Below are 24,680 nucleotides of genomic sequence, written 5' to 3'. Positions count from 1 at the left end.
TATCACAGATCCCCCCCCATATCACAGATCCCCCCCATATCACAGATCCCCCCCCATATCACAGATCCCCCCCATATCACAGATCCCCCCCATATCACAGATCCCCCCCATATCACAGATCCCCCCCATATCACAGACTCCTCATATCACAGATCCCCCATCACAGACTCCCCATATCAATATTACACTGCCGCCCCCTATAATATCACAGCACTCCCACTCAGCACTTACCTGTATCACGCAGGACGCGAGGCATGGCAGGTCCGGACGGAGGGCGGGACTTTGGTAGTGAGGGGCAGGTGATTGGTTCCGGGGACCGCCCCGATGCCTAGTAACCAATCACCTGCTTCTTAGCACAGAAGGTCCTTTGTCCGGGCCTGTCATGTTTCCCGTCCTGTGTGATGGAGGTAGCAGAGGGCAGGGGGAGTGCTGCAATGTTAAAGGGGCAGTCCGCGGGCCAGATAAAAAACGCTGGAGGGCTGGATTCGGCCCGCGGGCCGTAGTTTGAGGACCCCTGCTGTAGGTGAATTGATTACTGTAGGTGTGCTTTTGCTAGTACTGTACCTTATTGCCCATGGTTGACCTTTTATGCAACTGCATTAAAGGCAAAGTATAATGATTTTCCCAAACAGTATTTTTCCTAAACCTGTTGTCTAAACCTGCCAACAGTTCTTGTTTGGAAGAGTGATTTGTGTCTTTGCAGTTTATTCTATAGTTTTGTCACACTAGCAACTCTGCTGAATATGGATAGTATAGTTCACATCCTTTCTGAACAACTTCTACGTAGAAATTGATTGTAAGATATCACTAAGGGCATATTATTTAGTTCAGTGTTTAAATACATGGTTTTTGCTGAGATAAGAGAATCCGCAAAGCACAGTCATTGCTCTACTATGCAGGAAACTTGTGTATGATATAGGCTCTATCTATGTTCAGATTTGATGACACTATATGAAAACAAGGTTCAGATTAGATCAGATTATTTATATTAGCCTGTTCACATTTACTATTGTACTTTAAAATTGGAGATGTGTAATATTGTACCTTTTCATAAGTACTGGCTCTGTTGCCCCACAACCACAGATTCAAACTGTCAGACTCCCAAGTATATCAGAAAGGAGCAGTTTGATTGGTGGTTTTGGGCACCATAGCCTTTTTGAACTTTTAAAATAAATGAAAGTCCTGCCTAAGAGCACAGGCTGTCTGCTATTAGGGCTAGTTTACACTTGCTTCAAAACATGGCTTCAGACAGGCTTTGTTAAAGCTCTCTGAACGCCTGTCAAAGCTCCTGACACTAAAAAAAAAAATGGTTAGCTTATGGTCCTGTTTACACCTTACTTGTGCTTGGTGCTTTGATGAGGCTTCAGTGGGGCTTCGGTGAGGCTTTGGTGGAGCTTCAATGGGGTTTCGGTGAGGCTTTGGCGGAGCTTCGTGGGGCTTCAAGCGAGCCATAGACTTCAATGGAGCCTTTGAAACACCACTAAAGCTACATGGGGTATAATTTTTGAAGCGAAGGCGAAGCAAAGCAAAAGCAGGTGTAAACAGGATTGTAAGCTAACCATTTTATTTAGTGAAAGGGGCTTTGACTAGCGTTCAAAGAGCTTTAACAAAGCCTGTCTGAAGCCTTGTTTTGAAGCAAGTGTAAACTCGCGTTAATGTGTGTTGAAGCTGGAGCAAGTGTAAATGAGCCCTTAATGCGTTTGTAAAGTTTATTTATTCATTTTTTAAAGAGGCCATAATCCTCCTCTGGGTGACAGCATTGCAATTTAGTTTTGCACTACTGTGACCTAGATGCAGCCTGCGGAAGCCTGCTGTTGGCTGACATCACAGAGCCAGTCCAATCTCTGCAGGGATCCTGTCAATAATGTCGGAATCTGCCCAGTTGCCTGACTGGCAGCTGGCTCAGCCTCTCAGCACAGCGCTGAGAGCCTGAGCCAGCCACTGCCACCCCCTCCACATCCTGGAGCTTCAGTGAGTGCTGGAGGGGCAGAGCACAGACCCTGTGACTGACAGTCGTCACTCTGTGCTCAGAGAAGACCTGAGAACTGAGCTGGCTGGGGACAGCTGCAGCTGAGCTCTATGCTACAGCCATCTTGTTGAATATAAATGTTTTTTTTTTTTTTTTTTTTTGTGGATCCTGCGCTTCTCTTTTACAATAACAAACATGTTGTACTTACTGTACCTGCTCTGTGCAATGGTATTGCACAGAGCAGCCCCCGAACCTCCTCTCTTGGGGTCCCCCACCAGCGCTTTACCGCTCCTCCTCTTCTGTCTCTCCCCCATAGCAAGTTGCTTGCTATGGGGCAATCAATCGGGTCCTATCCTGAACTGGGCTATGTGTGTCCATAGACATGAACACATATAGGCTATGAGCACAGGCTATGTGTGTCCCCACTTCTCCTCACTGGATTTGATTGACATAAGCAGAGAATGCATTAAAAGAGGAAGTAGTTTTATTTATTTATTTTTTTTATTGTACCTACAGGTAAGCCTATAATAAGGCTTACCTGTAAGTACTATGAATATCTCCTAAACTTGCACAGTTAAGGAGATAGTCAGAGTGCATGCAGCTGATGACATCATCAGCGCATGCGCGCTGAAGGTCCAGTATACCGTGTTGAATCATCAGAGCTCGTGCCGTAAATGGCGACTTGTATGCGCGGGAGTGACATCATTGCGGCTCCAGCCACTCATGGCGCTGGAGCGGGCAAACCCAGAAGGAGCACCGGGGAAGATGTCAGCCGTCTTAGCGATGTGCAGGCATCGCTGGAGGGCTTAGTTCTAAGGGAAGTATTTCATAATGAGCTAGTATGCATACTAGCTCATAATGCCTTTGTCTTACAGGTTTTTTTTCTCAGGGTTTACAACCTCTTTAAGGTAAAAAACCTTAAGCCTTTTGACCCACTTTAAAGCATAACTAACCTCTCTCATCTTTTACAACCAAGAAAGCTGCAGTTGCTGTGGTGCTGCATATGTGATCAGTTATGACACCAGCCATTCAATGGCTTGACACTGAGAGTGCAAGAACTGTGACAGTTATCATTCACAACATGCCTTGAATGGAACTGTTTTGGAAAACCGTTTAAATCACTGGGTTTAGTTTTACTTTAAATGTTCAGTTGGGCTTACAAATCTTAGGCACTTATACATTAGGCCCTTTGTTTACATACTGTGTGAGTATTGCAGTTTTACTGTATTTTAGTTTATGAATTCTTTAGGTTTATCGTTCTGTTCCATGTGGTTTAAATGAAGTAAGTATTCATAATCCTTCACTGATAGTTTTAGTACTAGAGTGTAAAAGCTAATTTGTCTCCAACTATACATTCAAATTGTGAAGACAAACATTCCGAAGGTAGCAGCATAAACAGCATTTGATTTTACATAAATATAAGGCTAAGAGTGTTTTTTTTTTTTTTTTTTTCACTGCTTGGACTTGATATTCCTGGACTGTAAGTAGTTCATTTATGATGGAAGAACATGCTCATTGACTACAACAAGGACATATTTATAGAAGAGAGCCCTCCCTTCCAGCACCAGCACAGAGTCAGGATTCATCTCTCCATTGGGTTTACTTCCAATAAATGAATGGGTTGAGCCACCAGCTTGCTTGCTAGACTTCCCTCCCTTCCTGTTCACGGAGCGTCAGGTTTTATTGAAAGCCCACCCTTCCTTCCTGCAGGCACTTGAAAGAGAGGAGAGCGCCTATGTACATATAGATCTTGCGTTCATGCTGACCTTTATTCCGACTGTATAGCATCAGCTGTATAGGTAAAACACAGAGCTTGCTCCAAGCCTGCTTCATTATGTATGACATTCTTTATTTATGAATGAAATCATTTTCCGGAATTATGCCTGCTGCTGGCAGTATGCTGTATGTCACACATAATAGACAGTCTGCAATGTGCCTTTTTAATTCCGTATATTATTATACCACTGCCTGCCTTTACTGGATGAGAAGAGTATTTTTAAATCTGAAAGGAACTACTGGCTGTTCCTGGGGTCATAAAGAGGAACTGTGAAAAGCACTGTTTTCATTTGAATTGTGAACGTGCAACTGTAATTTAATGCCCAACTCCAGGAGGTAAAAAAAAGAATAACAAGTGCCCTCTACTGCAAGGGTTAAATGCTCATTAAAGGCTACGTTCAGAGCACAACCTGATCAGCATGACCTTCGTTATATACAGACATTGCCAAAAGTTTGGAGAATGACACATAATCATTTTCACAAAGTTCTGCGGCTTCAGTTTTTAGATAGTTTTGTCAGATGTTACTATGGTATACTGAAGTATAATTACAAGCATTTCAAAAGCTTTTATTGACAATTACATGAAGTTTATGCAAAGAGTCAATATTTGCAGTGTTGACCCTTCTATTTCATGACCTCTGCAGTTTGCCCTGGCATGCTGTCAATCAGCTTCTGGCCCACATCCTGACTGATAGCAGCCCATTCTTACATAATCAATGCTTGGAGTTTGTCAGAATTTGTGAGGTTTTTTGTTCATGCGCCTCTTGAAGATTGACCACAAGTTTTCAATGGGATTAAGGTCTGGGTAGTTTCCTGGCCATGGACCCAAAATGTTGATGTTTGGTTCCCCAAGCCACTTAGTTATCAGTTCTGCCTTATGGCAAGGTGCTCCATCATTGTCCATCATCATCACTGTTATTGGATGGTTGGGAGAAGTTGCTCTCGGAGGATATTTTTGTACCATTTTTTTATTCATGGTTGTGTTCTTAGGCAAACTTGTGAGTGATAAGACCTAAGACAAGACAAGAGCGGTCTCCCTTCATCACATCTCTAGTGGTTGTATACAGTTCTTATGAAGTGAACACTCTGATGATATGTACCCATGATCCTGGAGGTGAGCACTTTGGAGCATTGCTTGGACATCTGTGAGGGGGATATCCTTTCCATGACAGCTGAGGTTCGTCTGCTGGAGGAAGTACCCAAGGGTTCCAGTGTTGGTGTCACTATGCCTTTCAAATAGAGCTTTCTGCTAAGCCTCTAATCTTCTCAGGGTGAAGGGCGGTGTATTGCGGTGGAAGTCTGATATACACATCTGCAGTGAAATCACTAATTCATCACTTCACATTGTTTAACAAATATATGGACACTAGGGTTTATGAAAATTATATTTTTATCTCTATTTTTATTATAATTTCAAATTCATTTTGTGATTACTTATTCATACTTATTAATTTTAATATTTACATTTTCTGTAAATATCTATATTTAAGTTTGTCATGGTACATTTATCCAGCGCTGCACTTCTTTTCTGTATATAAAATTGTGAGTGAGCCCATTCCCTTGGCTGAGAAGCAAACCCCACACATGAATGGTCTTAGGATGCTTTACTTGTTGGTATGACACAAGACTGATGGTAGCGCTCACCTTTTCTTCTTTGTACAAGGATTTTTCCAGATGCCCCAAACAACATGAAAGGGGATTCATCAGAGAAAATGACTTTCCCCAGTCCTGAGCAGTCCAATCCCTGTACCTGTGCAGAATCTCAGTCTGTCCCTGATGTTTTTCCTGGAGAGAAGTGGCTCCTTTGCTGTCCTTCTTGACACCAGGCCATCCTCCAAAGGTCTTTGCCTCACTTTGCATGCAGATGCCCTCACTCCTGCCTGTTCCAGTTCCTGAACAAGCTCTGCACTGGTGGTGCCCCGATCCCGCAGCTGAATCAACTGTAGGAGACGGTCCTGGTGCTTGCTGGACTTTCTTGGGTGCCCTGAAGACTTCTTCACTAATGCAGTGGAGATGTTTTTTATGGGACGATGTTCAATTTCATGGCAAAGAGGGACTTTGCAATTAATTACATTTCATAACATTCTGGAGTATATGCAAATTATATGCAGCAAACTTTGTAAAAATTAATATTTGTTTCATTCTCAAAACTTTTGACCACGGCTGTATGTCTATAGACTATTTTAGTGTCCAGCCATGTAGTTATGTTATAATCGAGTTGATCCTAGTACTAAGCTCTGGAAGTATGCTCTGTGGACTAGTCCATTTATTCTCTTTGTATACCCAGAAGCCTTTACTTCTCAAGTGTATGTTCTCTCAGTGTATTATGTACTTCACAGTTTTATGATTGGTTCTCGCTATTGCTTTAATCAAGAATAAAACTTTTCTGTTTAAAAAAAAAAAAAAAGCTAAGTTCACCTTTTAGAGCATGTTATACATGTATTAAGAGTGTCACCTGTAACATGTTCCAGTTTCTGCCCCATTCTCCTCCCTACCCCTTCCCCAGTGACAGCGAGGGGGAGGGGGTTCCTCTCACCCACAGCTTTTGTGGGTGAGAGGAATTCAATGTGATTGTGCTGGGCTCCACTTCATTCATTCATTCATTCATTCATTGGGATCTCTGAATGAAAAAAATTACAAGTCCTGTTTTCCACTGTGGCAGACAGCTTGTAGTTCTCAATGGACTGCGAGGGTGTTGAGTGCCCTCGTAGTACATTGCCGCTTCATACAGCTCTGAAACTGGCAGCTTGTACAGGGGTATGGGCACAGAGCTGTAGGCAGTATCTGCAGGAACTGACATTGCACCTGAAATCCACTGATAATTCTGCAGATTACTGTGAAAAAAATAAAATAAATGCACAAGTTTTTCCTGCAAATTATGTGCATTTATTATTATTATTATTATTATTATTGCAAAGGTGAACTTATCTTTTAACTCTAGGGGAGAGGTAATCAGTTACCGACCACCCCATAGAAGATTTACTGCTACAGGGTGGCCACTCTGTGCAGAATCACATATATATATACACGTGTTCCTGCACTTCCGGGTGGGGGGTGTGCCACTTCTGTTGTGATCTGTAACAGCAGAAGCTGATCAGCAGGTGTCGGTGAATGAATGTCCACCGGCACCCGCCGATCGCCGGGAAGACACACAGGATGGAGCTCTGCCTATGTAAACAAGGCAGAGCTCCATTCTCACATGGGGAAGTGATGTTTTTTTTTCCCTTCAAAGGGAAAGAAAAACCATCACTTCCCTTTGTAAAAGCACCTCACACAGTGCACAAAACACTGGCTAGGCGCACATTTAACCCTTTGATTGCCCTAGGTGTTTAACCCCTTCCCAGCCAGTGCCATTAGTACAGTGTCAGTGCATATTTATAGCACTAAAAACTGTATTAGTTTCACTGGTTCCCACAAAGTGTCAGTTAGTGCAGCATCTCAGTCCCGCTATAAGTCGCTGATCACTGCCATTACTAGTATAAAATAAAATAAAAGAATTCCAGTATAAATCTCAAAGTTTGTAGACGCTATAACTTTTGCCCAAACCAATCAATATACACTTTTTGTGATTTTTTTTTTACCAAAGACATGTAGCAGAATACATATTAGCCTAAATTTATGAAAAAATTTGATTTTTAAACTTTTTTTTGGATATGTTTTATAGCAGAAAGTAACTAATATTGTTGGCCTTTTTTTGTTTATAGTGAAAAAAATAATAAATGCAGTGGTAATCAAATACCACCAAAAGAAAGCTCTATTTGTTGGGAAAGAAATGACATACTGGTAAATGTTATTTGATTATAGTATTGCATGACCGCACAATTGTTAGTTAAAGTACCACAGTGCCGAATAGCAAAAAATGGCCTGGTCATGATGGGGGTAAATCTTCCCGGAGGGCAGTTGGTTAAGATATAATACAAACTGCACGTTTTTTTGATAATTCCTGAAGTGGGACTTAGAGTGTCTTTCTACCAATTTTCTTTATCTATTCTATTAGAGCCAGTATAGGCTACAAATTATGTTGGATATCTTGTTCAACTAATTAGATCAGCTGAACTCCAGGTACAACTGATTATTTCTATGCGCAAGTTTGTCTAGTTTTTATACTTGCAGCAGTAAAAAAATATATAGAGGCTTAATACAAAAAACATACTTTGCTTGTGCATGTTACTGGCATAATGTCTTCCAAAATGCCAGCCTTGCCTACTGGTCCTGCAGCTGCTTTGTTCAGAATTTGTGGATGGCTTGCTTCTAGTCCTGAAGGAGAGGGGCTTGTGTCAGAACGTGTGCAATGCTGGCTGTGTTAGCAAAACTGTATTTGGCAGTTGGCGATACCATATCGCCCAATCATATACCCTGGTAATGTGCAGTCCTGGGCATTCCCCTGTCATTGCTGGATCTTTTCTCATGAATATTAGCACTGACCAGCTGTTAGCAGGGAGAGCTGAGATGCACAGTCCCATGTTATGGACCTGACATAAGCACAGTCATTACTTGTCCATTCTTTTTTCAAGTCTCTGCAGATGGGGGTGTTGGGGTCTGAGGGGCAGCCTGTTCCCTATCACCCCTATGTACCACCATTGTAGTTCCACCAATGATTCCACTATCTGCATCTGATGTATCAGCTTTAGTTAGAGCTGTTACAGTGTATAGTTTCATTGTCATAAGTTTTTATCATTCTCCTCATAAGTCAGTGACCTTTTTCTTTTGACATGAAATCCTATTTGTGATTGTTCATCTTTCAGAAGACTAATTGTATTAATATCTATATTTTTTTTTCTCTTGCCAGGTAATTAGCTCAATGAGCTCTTTGTCAGACTATTGCTTACCCTCCATACTGCGCACTTTGTTTGACTGGTACAAACGTCAGAATGGCATTGAAGATGAGTCACATGAATATAGGCCAAGGACAAACACCAAATCCAAAGGGTAAGACTGCGCTATATATATATATATCCGCTGCATATGTGTGTGTGCGCATGCAGTTAATGAGTGAAAGGTATTACACCATTAAGAAATAAGTAAAAGGCAAACATGCATCCTGTTCTTTATCTATGTATATTTGTATGTAGCATATATAGTATGATTATATAGATTGGTGTTTGCCAATAAAAAAGGCAAAAACGTGTCAGAACCAGGTATGTTTTTATATTCTGTCTTGAAAATTTGAAAATGAGAGATTTTACTTATATTGCTGTATTAGAACTTGGCCACACTAGCAAACATATTAGATTTTGCTGCCAAGATTTGCTGTTGAAATTGCCCAGATGCAATCATATTAGGTTAAACAAGTGAAGCATTTGGGTTAAAATTAATTAGAATAGAAACAGGGGACTGTCATTGTGATCTTGTGTTTGAAGGTAAGTGGCAGATTCCACATTTTTCTCATGACAGGGTTCTTTGAAGCCACAAACATTGACTTGCCAAAATTGGAGAAGAGAATTGGGAGCAGAATTAATTCTTTTTTTTTCGTGGGTCCAATGAATGAGATAAAGACCTGATTGCTTGCTGTTGGCATTAATTCCGTTTCGAATTTGTTTATTTATGCTTTGATCTTGATATATTTGTTCCATAAGTAGTTGAGAGCCAGAGTTATAACAATGATTACAATGCTGCATGATCTTGTGTAGTTCATCACATTTTTCTGCTATCGCTTAGCTTAGAATTAACTTTTTTTTTTTTTGGGGGGGGTTAAAATAATTGGTCAGGAAAATTATGCCTTCATTTAGCCTTTGTTTCATGTTTATTATCGAACCTGTCTGTGAGTTTTGAAAAACAGCAGTCGATTGTCATCTGATCAGTGCTTGCAGCCAATGGCTGCGAACGCTGACCGACATGTTCTGGCAGGGGGTCTGTCCCCCTGTCAAAACACAATAGCACAGCGGGAAGATCTCTGTACTAACATCACATCGTTGGTACAGCGTATATATGCAGTGGTCTCGAGTCAGTAGTTAACCCTGCCCCCTTTTCATTTAACAGTGCAATGCCAGTACATTAGTGGTCGGTACCACTGCAGGTGGTGGGGCTAAGCATAGAAAGGTTTGAGGTTTAGTGGTAACTTGGACAAAGTTGTGGTGTTGTCTATAGGCTGGGTCTGGAATGCAGGGGCCTTACAGTGACACTATTTGGGTCCCAACAGATTCACATTAAGATTTTAATACAGTGTATGAAGGGAATTTAGCAAAACTGAAGAAGTCGTGCATGGTAACCAATCAGCTTCTATCTTCAGCTTGTTCTATCTTTAATTTTTAAAAATTAAAGATAGAAGTTGTTTAGATGCCATGAACCAGCTGCTCCAAATTCTGGTTGCTCCAGTTTTGATAAATTCCCTTTATTGAACATAAAAGTTGTGTTCAATCAACATTACAATTGGCTGTTAATATACAGTATTACCCTGTTCATCTTTTCAAATGCTCATTTCCAACTCTGTGGGTACAGCTGGTCTGATTCTCAGCTGAGATTTGAACTAGTCTAGTTTAGGATGTTACTCTCATCTGATATTTCTGTCTCCTTCAGCCAGTGCAACATTTAAGTAAGGCATCAGTAAAGTCCAAAGCTGAGTAGTATCTTAAAGTGATATTATAGGAATTTTTTTTTTTTTTTAATAAAAATAACCTGTTATACTTGCTCTGTGCAATGGCTTTGCACAGAGCATCCCCGATCCTCTTCTTCTTGGGTCCCTCGCTGGTGCTCCTGGCTCTTCCCCTTTGACCAGTGCCCACAATAGCAATCCACTTGCTATGGGAGCACTGGTGCATGCTCGCTCCGCATAGAATGCATAAAGGTAAAAAAATCTTCAGCCCTTACAATCACTTTAAATATAATATAGCAAGAAAATGGTTATGTCATAATGAAGTTAAAAGGAAGGCTACTTTGGAAAGGAAGTATGGAGAAGTTGAGAGGGCAACTAGTTCTGTGAAAAGCTGTCTGTAAAAATGGCCATTTTTTACACATTTATGTTCCAGAATACCATAACTTTCGAGAAACTGATATGCATTGACTCTTGAGTGCTTTTATTTTAATACTGATGTAAATAGGACAGCTTTAATTCTGTTAATTTGAAGTGTTGTACCTGCAACTTCCAGGGAAGACCACCCTTTATTTCTATACAGCTGGACTGTCTCTTTCGTGTTTACTGGAATGACGAGGGTTTTCCAGTTTTAACACAAGTGTTCTAATTCTCCTGAGTGGAATTACTTGTATTCATTTCTCATGCTGAGGGAGAAAAGACTTGTGTATTTGCCAAGACCGTCTCATCTTCTGGTCTTCAGTGGCCAAGTAGGGTAAGATATGTTATGCTGCCTCTGTAGAGGGATGCATTAACAGAGCACCTGGAGAGCACAATGTAGCTCTCAGCATGAAGAACCATTACATCACTGGGGTATACAATCTGTTAATAGAGCTATGTTTACCCTAGCCAAATGTACATGAAGACGGCTTTTTGTGGAGCTTTTCCATTTCTACCAGCAACCATAATGAATAATTATTATTATTACCAATTATAAATCCAGTATACCATTCTAAAGGCAGCATGCTGTGTATTGAAAGCTTGCAGATTAATACACTGCTTCCGCCATTACTTAAGCCACCGAGTCAAAGAATCTTGTGATTCCTCCAGCAGTTCCTGCAGCTTCCTACACAGCTGAGGTACTGGAATTACTTCCAAATGTCAAAAGATAGAAGATAGCATGGTGAATTCAATTTTGGTGACAGGTTGAAGTCTAGTTTAATTATTTAACTATAGAAAATAGCTGTGATGCAAGGAGAGAATTAGTAAAAGTGTAAACTAATCAATTTGTATGTATTTATACAGTATCTCACAAAAGTACACCCTACGTGAAAATGTCCAAATTGGGCTCAAAGTGTCAATATTTTGTGTGGTCACCATTATTTTCCAGCACTGCCTTAACCCTCTTGGACATGGAGTTCACCAGAGCTTCACAGGTTGCCACTGGAGTCCTCTTCCACTCCTCCATGACGACATCACAGAGCTGGTGGATGTTAGAGACCTTGCGCTCCTCCACCTTCCGTTTGAGGATGCCCCACAGATGCTCAATAGGGTTTAGGTCTGGAGACATGCTTGGCCAGTCCATCACCTTTACCCTCAGCTTCTTTAGCAAGGCAAGGGTCATCTTGGAGGTGTGTTTGGGGTAGTTACCATGTTGGAATACTGCCCTGCGGCCCAGTCTCCAAAGAGAGGGGATCATGCTCTGCTTCAGTATGTCACAGTACATGTTGGCATTCATGGTTCCCTCAATGAACTGTAGCTCCCTAGTACCGGCAGCACTCATGCAGCTCCAGACCATGACACTCCCACCACCATACTTGACTGTAGGCAAGACGCACTTGTCTTTGTACTCCTCATCTGGTTGCCGCCACACATGCTTGACACCATCTGAACCAAATAAGTTTATCTTGGTCTCATCAGACCCCAGGACATGGTTCCAGTAATTTATGTCCTTAGTCTGCTTGTCTTCAGCAAATTGTTTGCGGGATTTATTGCGCATCATCCTTTAGAAGAGGCTTCCTTCTGGGACGACAGCCATACAGACCAATTTGATGCAGTGTGCGGGGTATGGTCTGAGCACTGACAGGCTGACTCCCCACACCTTCAACCTCTGCAGCAATGCTATCAGCACTCATACATCTATTTCCCAAAGACAACCTCTGGATATGACGCTCTGGATATGACGCTGAGCACATGCACTCAACTTCTTTGGTCGACCATGGCGAGACCTGTTCTGAGTGGAACCTGTCCTGTTAAACCGCTGTATGGTCTTGGCCACCATGCTGCAGCTCAGTTTCAGGGTCTTGGCAATCTTCTTATAGCCTAGGCCATCTTTATGTAGAGCAACAACTTTTTTTTTTTTTTTACAGATCCTCGGAGTTTTCTTTGCCATGAGGTGCCATGTTGAGCTTCCAGTGACCAGTATGCGGGAGTGAGAGCAATAACAACAAATTTAACACACCTGCTCCCCATTCACACCTGAGACCTTGTAACACTAACAAGCCACACCGGGAAGGGCAAATGGCTAATTGGGCCCAATTTGGACATTTTCACTTAGGGGTGTACTCACTTTTGTTTCCAGTGGTTTAGACATTTATGGCTGTGTGAGTTATTTTGAGGGGACAGCAAATTTAAACTGTTATACAAGCTGTACACTCACTAATTTACATTGTAGCAAAGTGTCATTTCTTCAGTGTTGTCACATGAAAAGATATAATAAAATATTTACAAAAATGTGAGGGGTGTACTCACTTTTGTGAGATACTGTAACTTCCAGTCAAAAGTTTTAGAATACCCCCATTTTTCCAGTTTTTACTGAAATTTACACAGTTTGATGTCTCAATGTACTTGTACAATGTACAATTTTTTCTCTAACAAAATGTAATCTAAATTTTTGATTCATCAAAGTAGCCACCTTTTGCAGATATAACAGCCGAACACACTCGGGGCATTCTTTCTACAGCAGAAATCAAATATTAATGGTAAAGTTCTTCCCACTGTTGCAGAAATTCCCACAAATGTGTTGCACTTGTAGGTTGCTGTGCTTTCACCCTTCTGTCTAGTTCATCCCAAGCCAGCCCGATGGGGTTTAAGTCTGGATGCTGTGCTTGCTATTCCATGATTTGAAGCGTACCATCTTGTTCTTTTCTTCTAAGGTAGTTCAGACACAGCCTGGAGGTATATTTTGGGTTATTACCTTGCTGTAAGATGACCCCCTGACCAACTAGGCATATTCCACAGGGTATTCCATGGCCCTGCAAAATGCTGTGGTAGTAGTTTTGGTTCAGGGTGCCACTGTGCAAGACCATCACGTTTCCTCCTCCATGTTTGACAGTTAGTGTTACACACGGAGGATCCATCCTTTCACCTACTCGACAGGGTACAGAAACCTGCATGATTTACCAAAGATCTCAAATTTTGATTCATGGGCTGTAAGACCTTCCTCTAGCCTTCAGTAATCCACTGGTGTTGCTTCGTGCCTCAAGCAAGCCTCTTTTTCCTATTTTGCCACCTTAGCAATGACTTTCTTACAGCCACTGGACCTGTGAAACCTGCAGCTTGAAGTCTTCTCTTGACAGTTAAGATTTGCTTACTTTGATTAGTGGTAAGCTGTGCTTCAAGATGTTGTCCTGTGAGCCTCCTGTCGCGCAATCTTTTGACTCTCAGAAACTTGTCTTCTGATTCTGGTGTGGCTTTGAGTCTGCCAGACCTCCTCCTGTCAGTTTCCTTCAGTTTCCAAGTGCCTTTTGGTGTTGTAGTAAACTGTACTCACTGACACCTTGACTATTTTTGCAATTGCTCCTTAAGGAAAGACCTACACCTTTTTATTATGGTCCGTTTGTCAAGACCTACACCTTTTTATTATGGTCCGTTTGTCTTACTTTGTGAATTGCCTTTTTCTCACCATTTTGAGAGCAATTTACAGTGGATATAAAAAGTCTACACACCCTTGTTAAAATGTCAGGTTTCTGTGATGTAAAAAAATGAGACAAAGATAAATAATTTTAGAACTTTTACACCTTTTAATGTGACCTATAAACTGTACACCTTAATTGAAAAACAAACTGAAATCTTCTTTTTTATTTTTTTGTGGGGGGGGGTAAAATTTAAATAATGTGGTTGCATAAGTGTGCACACCCTCTTATAACTGGGGATGTAGCTGTGTTCAGAATTGAGCAATCACATTCAAACTCATGTTAAATAGGAGTCAGTACACACCTGCCATCATTTAAAGTGCCTCTGATTAACCCCAAATAAAGTTCAGCTGTTCTAGTAGGTCTTTCCTGACATTTTCTTAGTCACATCCTACAGCAAAAGCCATGGTCCACAGAGAGCTCCCAAAGCATCAGAGGGATCTCATTGTTAAAAGGTATCAGTCAGGAGAAGGGTACAAAAGAATTTCCAAGATATTAGATATACCATGGAACACAGTGAAGACAGTCCTCATCAAGTGGAGAAAATATGGCACAACAGTGACATTACCAAGAACTGGACGTCCCTCCAAAATTGATGAAAAGACGAGAAAAAAACTGGTCAGGAAGGCTGCCAAGAGGCCTACAGCAACATTAACCACTTGACGACCGCCTCACGCCGATTTACGTCGGCAAGGTGGCACGGACAAGCAAAATCACGTATATATACGTGATTTGCCTTCCGCGGGTGGGGGGTCCGATCGGACCCCCCCCGGTGCCCGAGGCGGTCGTCTTTGGTCCCACGGCGATCGGAGATGAGGGGGCGGCCATCCGTTCGTGGCCCCCCCCCTCGCGATCGCCGCTGGCCAATCGGATAACTTCCTTTGCTGCTGTATGCTAAACAGCAGCAAAGGAAATGATGTCATCTCTCCTCGGCTCGGTATTCCGTTGCAGCGCCGAGGAGAGAAGACATCAATGTGAGTGCACTAACACTACACACACAGTAGAACATGCCAGGCACACAAAACACCCCGATCCCCCCCCCGATCGCCCCCCGATCCCCCCCAATCACCCCCCCCCTCCCTGTCACAAACTGACACCAGCAGTTTTTTGTTTTTTTGTTTTTTTTTTTCTGATTACTGCATTGGTGTCAGTTTGTGACAGTTACAGTGTTGGGACAGTGAATATTAGCCCCCTTTAGGTCTAGGATACCCCCCTAACCCCCCCTAATAAAGTTTTAACCCCTTGATCACCCCCTGTCACCAGTGTCGCTAAGCGATCATTTTTCTGATCGCTGTATTAGTGTCGCTGGTGACGCTAGTTAGGAACGTAAATATTTAGGTTCGCCGTCAGCGTTTTATAGCGACAGGGACCCCCATATACTATCTAATAAATGTTTTAACCCCTTGATTGCCCCCTAGTTAACCCTTTCACCACTGATCACCGTATAAGTGTTACGGGTGACGCTGGTTAGTTTGTTTATTTTTTTTAGTGTGAGGGCACCCGCCGTTTATTACCGAATAAAGGTTTAGCCCCCTGATCGCCCGGCGGTGATATGCGTCGCCCCAGGCAGCGTCAGATTAGCGCCAGTACCGCTAACACCCACGCATGCAGCATACACCTCCCTTAGTGGTATAGTATCTGAACGGATCAATATCTGATCCGATCAGATCTATACTAGCGTCCCCAGCAGTTTAGGGTTCCCAAAAACGCAGTGTTAGCGGGATCAGCCCAGATACCTGCTAGCACCTGCATTTTGCCCCTCCGCCCGGCCCAGCCCACCCAAGTGCAGTATCGATCGATCACTGTCACTTACAAAACACTAAACTAAACTGCAGCGTTCGCAGAGTCAGGCCTGATCCCTGCAATCGCTAACAGTTTTTTTGGTAGCTTTTTATTGAACTGGCAAGCGCCAGCGACCTAGTACACCCCGGTCGTAGTCAAACCAGCACTGCAGTAACACTTGGTGACGTGGCGAGTTCCATAAGTGCAGTTCAAGCTGGTGAGGTGGCAAGCACAAGTAGTGTCCCGCTGCCACCAAAAAGACAAACACAGGCCCGTCGTGCCCATAGTGCCCTTCCTGCTGCATTCGCCAATCCTAATTGGGAACCCACCACTTCTGCAGCGCCCGTACTTCCCCCATTCACATCCCCAACCAAATGCAGTCGGCTGCATGAGAGGCATTTTCTTTATGTCCTCCCGAGTACCCCTACCCAACGAACCCCCCCAAAAAAGATGTCGTGTCTGCAGCAAGCACGGATATAGGCGTGACACCCGCTATTATTGTCCCTCCTGTCCTGACAATCCTGGTCTTTGCATTGGTGAATGTTTTGAACGCTACCATTCACTAGTTGAGTATTAGCGTAGGGTACAGCATTGCACAGACTAGGCACACTTTCACAGGGTCTCCCAAGATGCCATCACATTTTGAGAGACCCGAACCTGGAACCGGTTACAGTTATAAAAGTTAGTTACAAAAAAAGTGTAAAAAAAAAAAAAAAAATATATAAAATAAAAAAAAATAGTTGTCGTTTTATTGTTCTCTCTCTCTCTATTCTCTCTCTCTTGTTCTGCTCTTTTTTACTGTATTCTATTCTGCAATGTTTTATTGTTATTATGTTTTATCATGTTTGTTTTTCAGGTATGTAATTATTTATACTTTACCGTTTACTGTGCTTTATTGTTAACCATTTTTTTGTCTTCAGGTACGCCATTCACGACTTTGAATGGTTACACCAGAATGATGCCTGCAGGTTTAGGTATCATCTTGGTATCATTCTTTTCAGCCAGCGGTCGGCTTTCATGTAAAAGCAATCCTAGCGGCTAATTAGCCTCTAGACTGCTTTTACAAGCCGTGGGAGGGAATGCCCCCCCCCCCCCACCGTCTTCCGTGTTTTTCTCTGGCTCTCCTGTCTCAACAGGGAACCTGAGAATGCAGCTGGTGATTCAGCCAGCTGACCATAGAGCTGATCAGAGACCAGAGTGGCTCCAAACATCTCTATGGCCTAAGAAACCGGAAGCTACGAGCATTTCATGACTTAGATTTCGCCAGATGTAAATAGCGCCATTGGGAAATTGGGGAAGCATTTTATCACACCGATCTTGGTGTCATCAGATGCTTTGAGGGCAGAGGAGAGATCTAGGGTCTAATAGACCCCAATTTTTTCAAAAAAGAGTACCTCTCACTACCTATTGCTATCATAGGGGATATTTACATTCCCCGAGATAACAATAAAAATTATTTAAAAAAAAAAAAAATGAAAGGAACAGTTTAAAAATAAGATAAAAAAGCAAAAAAAAATAAAGAAAAAAAAAAAAAAAAAAAAAAGCACCCCTGTCGCCCCCTGCTCTCGCGCTAAGGCGAACGCAAGCGGCGGTCTGTCGTCAAACGTAAACAGCAATTGCACCATGCATGTGAGGTATCGCCGCGAAGGTCAGATCGAGGGCAGTAATTTTAGCAGTAGACCTCCTCTGTAAATCTAAAGTGGTAACCTGTAAAGGCTTTTAAAGGCTTTTAAAAATGTATTTATTTTGTTGCCACTGCACGTTTGTGCGCAATTTTAAAGCATGTCATGTTTGGTATCCATGTACTCGGCCTAAGATCATCTTTTTTATTTCATCAAACATTTGGGCAATATAGTGTGTTTTAGTGCATTAAAATTTAAAAAAGTGTGTTTTTTCCCCAAAAAATGCGTTTGAAAAATCGCTGCGCAAATACTGTGTGAAAAAAAAAAATGAAACACCCACCATTTAAATCTGTAGGGCATTTGCTTTAAAAAAATATATAATATTTGGGGGTTCAAAGTAATTTTTTTGGGAAAAAAAATATCTTTTTCATGTAAACAAAAAGTGTCAGAAAGGGCTTTGTCTTCAAGTGGTTAGAAGAGTGAGTGATGTGTGACATAAGCTTCTAAATGTTGTGCATAAAATGCCAGGACAGTTCAAAACCCCCCCAAATGACCCCATTTTGGAAAGTAGACACCCCAAGCTATTTGCTGAGAGGCATGTCGAGTCCATGGAATATTTTATATTGCGACACAAGTTGCGGGAAAGAGACAAATTTTTTTTTTTTTTTTTTGCACAAAGTTGTCACTAAATGATATATTGCTCAAACATGCCATGGGAATATGTGAAATTACACCCCAAAATACATTCTGCTGCTTCTCCTGAGTACGGGGATACCACCTGTGTGAGACTTTTTGGGAGCCTAGCCGCGTACGGGACCCTGAAAACCAAGCACCGCCTTCAGGCTTTCTAAGGGCGTGAATTTTTGATTTCACTCTTCACTGCCTATCACAGTTTCGGAGGCCATGGAAAGCCCAGGTGGCACAAAACCCCCCCAAATGACCCCATTTTGGAAAGTAGACACCCCAAGCTATTTGCTGAGAGGTATAGTGAGTATTTTGCAGACCTCACTTTTTGTCACAAAGTTTTGAAAATTGAAAAAAGAAAGAAAAAAAAGTTTTTTCTTGTCTTTCTTCATTTTCAAAAACAAATGAGAGCTGCAAAATACTCACCATGCCTCTCAGCAAATAGCTTGGGGTGTCTACTTTCCAAAATGGGGTCATTTGGGGGGGTTTTGTGCCACCTGGGCATTCCATGGCCTCCGAAACTGTGATAGGCAGTGAAGAGTGAAATCAAAAATTTTCACCCTTAGAAATTCTGAAGGCGGTGCTTGGTTTTCGGGGCCCCCGTACGCGGCTAGGCTCCCAAAAAGTCCCACACATGTGGTATCCCCATACTCAGGAGAAGCAGCTAAATGTATTTTGGGGTGCAATTCCACATATGCCCATGGCCTGTGTGAGCAATATATCATTTAGTGACAACTTTTTGTAAATATTTTTTTTTTTTTTTTGTCATTATTCAATCACTTGGGACAAAAAAAATAAATATTCAATGGGTTCAACATGCCTCTCAGCAATTTCCTTGGGGTGTCTACTTTCCAAAATGGGGTCATTTGGGGGGGTTTTGTACTGCCCTGCCATTTTAGCACCTCAAGAAATGACATAGGCAGTCATAAACTAAAAGCTGTGTAAATTACAGAAAATGTACCCTAGTTTGTAGACGCTATAACTTTTGCGCAAACCAATAAATATATGCTTATTGACATTTTTTTTACCAAAGACATGTGGCCGAATACATTTTGGCCTAAATGTATGACTAAAATTTAGTTTATTGGATTTTTTTTTATAACAAAAAGTAGAAAATATCATTTTTTTTCAAAATTTTCGGTCTTTTTCCGTTTATAGCACAAAAAATAAAAACTGCAGAGGTGATCAAATACCATCAAAAGAAAGCTCTATTTGTGGGAAGAAAAGGACGCAAATTTCGTTTGGGTACAGCATTGCATGACCGCGCAATTAGCAGTTAAAGCGACGCAGTGCCAAATTGGAAAAAGACCTCTGGTCCTTAGGCAGCATAATGGTCCGGGGCTCAAGTGGTTAAAGAAGCTGCAGGAATATCTGGCAAGTACTGGCTGTGTGGTACATGTGACAACAATCTCCTGTATTCTTCATATGTCTGGGCTATGGGGTAGAGTGGCAAGACGGAAGCCTTTTCTTACGAAGAAAAACATCCAAGCCCGGCTAAATTTAGCAAAAATACATCTGAATTCTCCAAAAAATATGTGGGAAATGTGTTTATGATCTGATGAAACCAAGGTTGAACTTTTTGGACATAATTCCAAAAGATATGTTTGGGGCAAAAACAGCAGCATTATGGAGGCAGCATCATGCTTTGGGGCTGGTTTTCTTCAGCTGGAACAGGGGCCTTAGTCAAGGTAGAGGGGATTATGAACACTTACAAATACCAGTCAATATTGGCACAAAACCTTCAGGCCTCTGCTAGAAAGCTGAACATGAAGAGGAACTTCATCTTTCAGTATGACAACAACCCAAAGCATACATCCAAATCAACAAAGGAATGGCTTCACCAGAAGAAGATTAAAGTTTTGGAATGGCCCAGCCACAGCCCAGACCTGAATCCGATTGAAAATCTGTGGGGTGATCTGAAGAGGGCTATGCACAGGAGATGCCCTTGCTATCTGACAGATTTGGAGTGTTTTTGCAATGAAGAGTGGGCAAATATTGCCAAGTCAAGATGTGCCATGCTGATAGACTCATACCCAAAAAGACTGAATGCTGTAATAAAATCAAAGGTGCTTTAACAAAGTATTAGTTTAAGGGTGTGTACACTTATGCAACCATATTATTTTATTTTTTTTATTTTTACTTCCCTCCCTCCCTCCCACCTCCAGCGGCACGGGAGCCAATGGTGCCGCTGCTGTGTCTCAGCCAATCAGGAGGAGTGTCCCGAACGGCTTAGACATTCCTGGACATCGCTGGAGAGAGGGGGCTCAGGTAAGTAATTAGGGGGGTGCTGGGTGGCTTCTACACACAAAAGGTTTTATATCTTAATGCATAGAATGCATTAGGTTAAAAAAAAACTTCCACCTTTACAACTCCTTTAATTGCTGCAGAAAAACTGTGCGTTGTTAACCCATTACTACTTTCCTGAAAAGGGACTTTTTTTATAACTCTGAAATGTACATTATTTTTCAGTTTTTGTTAGCCTTTTTTAACCTCTTATAGTTTACCGCTTACCTTTGTACTATTTCAGGTTATTCACTGGACCTGAATTGTTTACATTTCAATAAAAATTGGAAAAATGGAGGTGTTCCAAACTTTTGACTAGTTTACCTGTATATTATTCTACTCCTTTCTATACTTAAAAAATAATGTTTCACATGAGATATAAACCAGCTTTTTAGTAGCCAAGCATTGTTTACATTTTATTGAGGTTTAGCAGTGTCTGCATTACTTTATTCCTAGAGTGTATTAGATGAAATACCACAGTGGTCATTATGCTCTCTTCATACACAAGCCATTAAAGCATCCTTGAAAACCCTATGGGAATTTTGCAGTTTATGCCAAGGAATGGAGTTTACTCTAGGCTGTTGAATGCACTATAAATTTGTTCCTTGTATGCGGTTTATCTGACTACACATTCCCCATTTTGATCACCCTTATTTACCTGGTGTGTAGTGGGCTTAAGGCCAGTTCCATCCAAAAATGCTATCTCTTGAGGACTCCATCGGGGACACATACACATTAGCGTATACCAATTTTGCTGCAAAGCCAAATGACAGAGTGCACAGTGTGGTCCAGAAGTGATCAAGTAGCTCCATTTATGGTCACTGAGGAATTTCAAATTGAAAACTCAAGGTTGGGTGGAAATAGCTTTTAAAGTGACCTGAAAAAAAATGTGCTATTGAAACTGAGCATGCAATGAAAGAAATGAATAAGCAGAGATTTATTTAAGACCACATGACAAAATCATCAGTAGATCCAGATATTTAGGCAGCTGAAGTTAAATGCAAATCAATATACTCTGGCAAAAGTTAAGATTGTCGCTGCCCTTTTAAATGCCAAGCTTCTGTATTGGTCAGTGAGGACACCCATCCTAATGAAGAACCCAAAAGAGGCTCAGGAGGCGAAAGGCTTGGAGGTGAATGCTTGGCTTTGTCTATAAAAGAGAAGTACATATAACTTTAGCTGCCTAAGTCTATGGACTTTCTGTCTTGATATGCAGTTTTTACTGAAGGGCTAGGTGAAAATTAGGTCTTTAGCGTAAACACATTTTGTAGCATACATTGTTTTACAGCATGCTGAATGTTCTGAATTAAAATATTTGTGAACCCATATATACAAATCACTGCCAGTCCCTTTATTAAAGCTAGGCATAGCACACTGTGTAAGTCTTTTATACAAATGAGGCATGTAAATACCTTTTTTTGAGCGATCTTCAGGCCGGTCACGTGACTCGTGACCGCTTTACATCTGTGATACATGGCTTCTGTAGGAGGGGCCGAGATCTCCCTCTGACGTCAGCTGGGGAGGTCACATGGCCGCTAGCAGCGGGGGGGACACGGAGAAAGAGACACAGAACACGGAGCTGAGAGGCAGGGAGGGAGGGGGTGAGGGGGAGAGTGGAGAGCAGATCAGGGCTGCAGATGACGGAGGGACAAACGCTGACCACTGTAGTCAGGGCTCAGCAGCGTAGAGAGGGGGATACAGTAAGTGGCAGGATCAGCCAGGTTTTTTACAGTTTAGCGAGGGGCAGGTTACACCGCTCAAGCACTGGGGGGGGGGGGGGGGGGGGGGTGTTAACAAGCCCTTTAACTATTAAGCAGAACTGTAGGGCCTGTTTACAGTGAAGAGTGAAATCCTACATTGAAGTTTGCCAATACTCATTGAATATATTGAGCCCCAAAAAGTCCTCTCCTCAATAAGTTAAATTATACTGGAAGCATGCAAAATTGGTTGTCAGTGCAACAAGTGAAGATCCATGTCCTACAGAGCCATGATGTTAATTTGACATATAGTAGATTTTTCATATGGAGCCATTAAATGGGCAATCTCATTGCTCTTACCAGCCACTCATTCACAGTCTATAGACAATACAGTACAAATGTGTAGTCCTAGTACAGCACACTGAAAATAATGTTATCACTTAATATAATAATAGTGTTGACACAAAGTACTTTCTTTCCCATTTAATATATTGTTAAATGTTCAAAGCCATTATTACAGTTTGACTTCCTGCTGCTCCTATAATTAGATTATTAATGGATTCATTTTCCTTATTATTTGGAAATCAATTAGTGACGTTCATTTTCTTTTTTCCCCATACAGTGATGAACAGCAAAAAGATTACTTGATGGAAAGGAGGGATCTGGCAATCGATTTTATTTTTTCATTAGTTCTTATTGAAGTTTTAAGACAGGTAAGATGACACTGCCATGGACTACATGTTCATAGTTTTCATTAAGTGGCTCAGCAGAATTTCTTCCTATGGTTTCAGGAAGCGGATAATGCACAGTTGATTGAATTAGGTGACATTGTATACATTAAGTGGCCAGCAGATGCCCTTTAATATTAATTTAGCTTTAGGATATCTGCGGATGCCTGCTGCATTGTTTTGACTCCTCATGTACTGTCATAGAAATCTACATCATTCTACACAGTATAACATTCTTCGGCTTCATTATAAGAACTAGAATTAAAGGGTAACTCCACTTTCATGTGGGGAAAAAAAAAATTAGTAAATAAAGAAAAAATAATATAGCATATACAATTGCGACATAAGTCATATTGTGATTGAATGTTATTACAAATTACCTTTCTTTTTAAATCTGCAGCGCTGTAATTTTCTGTAAAATGCTATGCAATTTTGCTATCTGGAGGTGTTCTGTACAGAATGTGTACAGAAGCCCCCCCCCACACTCCCATTAGATTCACTTTGCCACATGGGCACAGACAAACACACAGGGATTTCTTCTCAATAACAAAAGGTAGGAATCTGCAGTAAAGTTTCTTAAAATCCTTGTAATGTACATAGATCACACAAAGGGAAATGTTTTTTTTCTCAAAGTGGAGTTACCTGCCCTGTGTACTTTTACTGCGGCAGGCCAGTCTGTTAACGCAAAATCACGTACCTGTATGCGGCTTCTTTGGGGTCTGGGGTCGCGCTTGCCGCCGGCAAGTCGCTCCTGCTGTGATTGGACACAGTGGGAGCCAATCAGCGGGTCCGGCGGACCAGGGAAGATGAAGAACTTGTGTTTCTGCTAATCAGGAACACAGATCTCTCTCCTGCCCAAGTCAAAGCATCCCCCACACAGTTAGCAAACACTCCCTAGGAGCACATTTAACCCTTTGATCATCCCTGCCAGTGTCATTAGTACAATGACGGTGCTTTTTTTCTTTTTTTTTTTTTTTTTTTTTTAGCACTGATCACTGTTTTAGTGTCACTGGTCCCCGAAAAGTGTTACTTTGTGTCAGATTTGTCTGCTGCAATGTCATAGTCCTACTAGAAATCGCTGATCGCCGCCATTACTCGTAAAAATAAAAATGCCATAAAAAAATCCCATAGTTTGTAGACACTTGGGATTTTTTTTTACCAAAAACATGTAGCAGAATACATATTGGCCTAAATTGATGAAGAAATATGATTTATTTTTTTATTGGATATGTTTTATAGCAGAAAGTAAAAAAATATTGATTTTTTTTTTTTTTTTTTCAAAATTGTTGGTCTTTTTTTGTTTATAGCGCAAAAAATAAAAAATGCAGAGGTGATCAAATACCACCAAAAAAAGCTCTATTTGGAAAAAAAAGGACATCAATTTTGTTTGGGTACAGTGTTGCACGGAACACGCAATAACCAGTTAAAGTAGCGCAGTGCCAAATTGCAAAAAAAATGCTCTGGTCAGGAAGGGGGTGAAACCTTCCGGGGCTGGAGTGGTTAAGGGAAGTGCACTTTTTATACATGGTAACCAGAATTCAGCTCCCTTTAGTCTAAACTTCATCTAGAAAATCCATGCTTCTAGATCCCTTTCTTACTCTAGGAAATCAAGCTGCTAGCTCCCTTTTCTAAGTCCAAACTAGAAAATTCTTGCTACTTGCAGGGTTGTTCCTCCAATTTACATGATAAAAACGGTTATTAACTAGTTTTTAAGGGC

General features: G+C 41.5%; 1 protein-coding gene across 5 annotated transcripts in view; it reads left to right on the top strand.

Moving 5' to 3' along the window:
* The window catches only part of FRY (FRY microtubule binding protein), a 653,558-nt gene that overhangs the window by 406,372 nt on the left and 222,506 nt on the right, over positions 1-24,680 (top strand). For all 5 annotated transcript variants that reach the window (XM_073613350.1, XM_073613351.1, XM_073613347.1 and 2 more), the window contains 2 exons: positions 8,535-8,674; positions 22,858-22,948. In XM_073613350.1, coding sequence (XP_073469451.1) covers positions 8,535-8,674; positions 22,858-22,948 — 231 coding nt within the window. The remainder of the gene's footprint in view (positions 1-8,534; positions 8,675-22,857; positions 22,949-24,680) is intronic.

This window comes from Aquarana catesbeiana, linkage group LG02 (assembly GCF_042186555.1).
Source record: "Aquarana catesbeiana isolate 2022-GZ linkage group LG02, ASM4218655v1, whole genome shotgun sequence".
NCBI lineage: Eukaryota > Metazoa > Chordata > Amphibia > Anura > Ranidae > Aquarana > Aquarana catesbeiana.
The sequence above is the reverse complement of the archived record's forward strand: the minus strand, read 5'-3'. Positions and strand labels throughout refer to the sequence as shown.